General features: G+C 38.9%; 1 protein-coding gene across 1 annotated transcript; it reads right to left on the bottom strand.

The window, feature by feature from the left end:
• Positions 1 to 472: 472 nt before the first annotated feature.
• Positions 473 to 3,653, bottom strand: LOC137351544 (interleukin-8-like). Its single transcript, XM_068016084.1, has 4 exons — positions 3,455 to 3,653; positions 3,074 to 3,203; positions 2,803 to 2,882; positions 473 to 1,805 (listed from the first exon to the last, which is right to left on the bottom strand). The coding sequence occupies exons 1-4, from the start codon at positions 3,513 to 3,515 to the stop codon at positions 1,786 to 1,788; spliced, it is 291 nt and encodes a 96-aa protein (XP_067872185.1). The 5' UTR covers positions 3,516 to 3,653; the 3' UTR covers positions 473 to 1,785.
• Positions 3,654 to 4,232: the final 579 nt, after the last annotated feature.

The following is a 4,232-nucleotide window of genomic DNA, read 5'->3' as shown; positions in this document are numbered from 1 at the left end:
CTAGTTAACATGGCTTTATCTAGCCTGCCTGCTGAATCCTGCAATGATTTAGTTTTGGCTGCATGCGGGCCTGTCATCTTCCAGATTTGAAGTTCAGTGCACAGCAGACCCTGCCTAGCAGTTTGCAGATGAGTTACAATGGAAGGTGCGTCCACACCACCGTCTCTGCCCCCCTCCCCACCAACCTGACATCTTAACAACCCCTTCAACCCGTTCCAGCAGTGAATGGGGGTGTGGGTGAGGGAACAGGAAAGTTAAACAGACTCCATAAAAATCACTGCCAGATTTCACAGAATTTGATCTGAAATCTGCCACACTGCAAATATCCTGCACCTTTATCATTGTTTAAGAAATGGCCCGAACAGGTTATTATTATTGGTCATTCCATTAAATTTATCTACTGGAGAAACATACAATTGTTTTGCTGATGATTCAGAAACAGTGATAACACATTCTTCATAAGAAATCTAGTTTATTTGAATCACTCAAATACATTTGAGGATAAAGGTACAAAAAACTCCAAAGATTGATTCACACACAATTCAATCACGTGTAGCAATTTTCCTGAGTGATATTCAACACAATTTTTACACAAAGCCTTTGAGGTTTTCAGTCAACAAGACCCAGTCAGTGAAATCCCTCATTGCAAAATGTTTCTACTGATCACTGACCAAAAATTACTTCTAATTATAAATGCCACTTATTCCAGTTAATATTAAGCAGCACTACCTCCTCAAAGGTAGGTATTTTATACACAAGATGATTTCTATAAAGAAATTGCTTCCAAAGACTTCAGTTTTGGATTGATCCAAAGGTCTGGTGAGTTATTGAGAAAATCCCAAGGTTCCAGTTTAAATGTCAGTGCAGTAAAATAGCACCAATTTTAATGAAAAGCAATTGTTCTTGGCTTTTAATAAAAAAAGTTTTCATTCAAACTGGAACTGGAAATACATTTGGTCAAAAATTAAAATCCATATCTTGCCATCAATATGTCACATAGAACATCAAGAGGATTTGAGCAGCTAAAGGAAGATTGCACCAAATTTGGTTTGTAAGTTAGTTTGATACAATGTCATATTACAGTAATTCTTTGCTCCACTCCCACTCTAACCTTTGTGTCCTCAATCTCCTACACTGCGCCAAACAAACTCAGTGCATGCTCGAAGAACAGCGCCTCATCTTTTGACTGGCACTTTACTGTGTTCCGGACTCAACATTGAGTTCAACAATTTCAGATCATAACTTCCCCTGCACCCCCCACCCCCCCCACTATTTTTTGACAGCATCTTTTGATGGTGATTCTGCTTTCCCATTTACACCTCTATGCACAGATTTTCTTTCTTTCCTTGTTCCATTACCATCTCTTTTAAACCTTGCACCATCACTTCTTTTGTCATTTAATCTCTCCTGTCTTCAACCCTGTCACCAGCTTTCCCTTTTGTTCTTTCCTGCCCTCCCTCCTTTCTCTGCTCGTAATCTAGTCTAAAAGAGTCTATTCTTAATAATCGTACACCTAACACCATGTGAAAGAAACTTTAGTCCTGGCATAAGGTTTCACAAAAACGTCAGACTGCTTTCTTTAGCTGTGGGTAAACGATTAGAGTGCAACAGGGTTAAACAGTGAAACCATTTTCAAAAAACAATGCAGGGTTAATATTTGAACAAGTTATCAGAAGGTGACGGAAGAAAGTGAACACGTTGGACAGAACATCCTTCATTGCAGCGTTCACTGTACGGCGGGTTCCCAGGTGTGGAATTGAGTCCAACCCATTGTGTCTTCATTTCTCAGTTGTGTTGTCTGGCACCTGAAATAAAACAAAATAAATTACATTTTTCCTCATTAACCGCAGATATTTATTTTAATATAGAGGGCAATGTCTTCAGCAACATCATTATGGAGAATTATCAATCAGCCCATTACACAGCATTGCTAACACTTGTGATTTTGTTCACAATTCATTGATTTTGCAATTTGGTTTTAACAGCATGCAGCATTCACAGGGTCACAGTTGTCTCTTCCTTCCATTGTGATGAATGAAAGACATTCTAGAATAATGCAAAGTCAGTAAATGGTAAATAAAATCCTGACTTCTGACAATGGTGGATGACACAAAACAGGGAGAAAGATGGTCTAGAGTTTACTGAACAACATTTCTGTGTAACTTGAACAAATATATCCATTTAAAATCTCAGTTCTGACAGGAGTCTGCAGGAATATTATGTTAAAGGTTAAAAATATGTTTGAAACAAAGATGCAATGGGGCAGCTTAATGTGCAGTGCAGAAAATTCTGCAGTTGACCATAATGGAAGGAATGTGGCAGGAAAAGGAGATGAAAATGGTGAAGAGATATTTTAAATATCTTATTTTTAAAGTTTCTGTTTTGATCATTCATTGTGATTAATTGGTTGATCTCGGCTGGGTACTATAGGTACAACAATTGGTCACAGCATTGTGGGTGAGGGAACATGACATCGCCCAGTATTCCTGCAGCTGATTGCTATCCAGTGACCCCCATCTGCCGCCTCTGTGATTTACCATATATGGATGCATGGCGAGGGCAGTGTAGGGCTCAACTCTGATGAATATTGTGGCTGAATAGCTTGCTGACATTCACTGTCATGGCTGACACATAAATGTTGGCCACTTGGGCATGGTACCAGAATGCACCAAGAGCCTGTGGGAATATGCAGCAGAAAGGAATCAATGCCCTCAGCCAAGCAGGAGACAACAGACATAGTGAAATAAAAAATTGCTTTTATTGACATGTAAAGTCTGAATTCTGACAAACACCAACACCAACCTTTCTTGGCTTTAATAATAGTCTTCACCCACTTGGCATCAGGACTCACGCATAATTGATTTCCAGTTTTCAAGGTGACACTGTGAAGAGAAGGTAAACCTTTAAAATCTAATCCACAGAAATTGGATGTCTCCCACTGAAAGGTGAGAATTCAGTAAAACTCATCATAAACAGTGATTGATCCAACATGCTTTGAACAAAGAGCACAGCTTCTAAATAGACGTCACAGAAGAAGAAATGTTGAAGGTGACCTTCTGACCCATTTACTCACATTATCTCCAGTGTCTCACAGTGAGATCCTTTAGGGATAAATTTCAAATTCTGGATATGATTCAGGCGGATCATTTTGGAGCTGGTCTGAGGGCACTGGCACCTTCCCTGAGTTCCTGGGATTGGAATACCTGTGAAAAAATCAATTTAACTGTGATTTAGATGTTGATTGAAGTTAAGAATTTTGACACTTTGTTTCAGCTTTGAAAGCTGTTCAAACCAGCATTGTATTATCAATAGCATATAGTGTCGGTGACCATTTAATTGCACAATGAATAACCAACCTGCACACTGGGGCATGCATAGCTGATCAGTAACTCAACAGAATGACTCCTTTCCACACTCCAATGCAATAAAACACAAGCTAAAAACATCGACATACCCTGTGCAGCAATGGCACACAAAAGCAGGATGAGAATCGTGACAGTAGTTGCTCTGTTCATCTTTGACTTTGTGATGCTGAATAGATTTCTGCTGAAGGATCTTCAGTCTACCTCTGTGCCTCTCTCTGTTGAATGAGGTTCTGCTGAAGAGAGCTTCAATGAGCTCCTATTTATTGAGATCCTTTACTTTCATTTTGCATAATCATAAGCAGTGAAAGCTGGCCAAAGTTCTGAGGGAGGGAATTTCCCTGCTGCTGAATCAAACTTTCTTTTACTTTTGCAGTTTTAAATATATTCACAACTTCTGCACGGTTTACAGCAGCAACAGGAGATAATCCCTTGTTATAGGTGGGGAACTAGATTTGTGTAGATTTTAAAGGTTTAATTGCAAGTTTCAGAAAAGTGGTGTAAAATTCATCTTTAGCGAAAGTGCAAAAAAGTGTTAGAAGATCAGTCACCTGTATACACATCCTGTCCAATTTCTCTTTCAGTTAAGCTTCACTGTAAAGGAGAATTAACTGTGGTATATAACGGGTGACTGATCCATACTGCCCATCTCGCACCCCGATTAAAACTGAATTTTACCCTCAATATTTCTGTAGTTTTCATCTCAATGATAATTGATTCAAGTCCTTATGGTGCGGCATTAATATCTTCCTTTTATTTTTACACAATTGTAAATGACAGATAATTCAACATTGATAAGATCATTTGATGCTTTTAATTGTTGTTCCCCGAGCCAAGCAGCGTCAGATGATCCAGAGAATAATCCAGTTC

The sequence above is a fragment of the Heterodontus francisci genome, chromosome 1 (assembly GCF_036365525.1).
Source record: "Heterodontus francisci isolate sHetFra1 chromosome 1, sHetFra1.hap1, whole genome shotgun sequence".
Classification (NCBI taxonomy): Eukaryota; Metazoa; Chordata; class Chondrichthyes; order Heterodontiformes; family Heterodontidae; genus Heterodontus; species Heterodontus francisci.
The sequence above is the reverse complement of the archived record's forward strand: the minus strand, read 5'-3'. Positions and strand labels throughout refer to the sequence as shown.

Coding starts and splice junctions, on each gene's coding strand:
- LOC137351544 (XM_068016084.1), bottom strand. CDS start 3,515: ATGAACAGAGCAACTACTGTCACGATTCTCATCCTGCTTTTGTGTGCC. Junction 3,204..3,454: donor GTGTGCCATTGCTGCACAGG/GTATGTCGATGT, acceptor ATTTTTTCACAG/GTATTCCAATCCCAGGAACT. Junction 1,806..2,802: donor TATTATTAAAGCCAAGAAAG/GTTGGTGTTGGT, acceptor GTTTTATTTCAG/GTGCCAGACAACACAACTGA.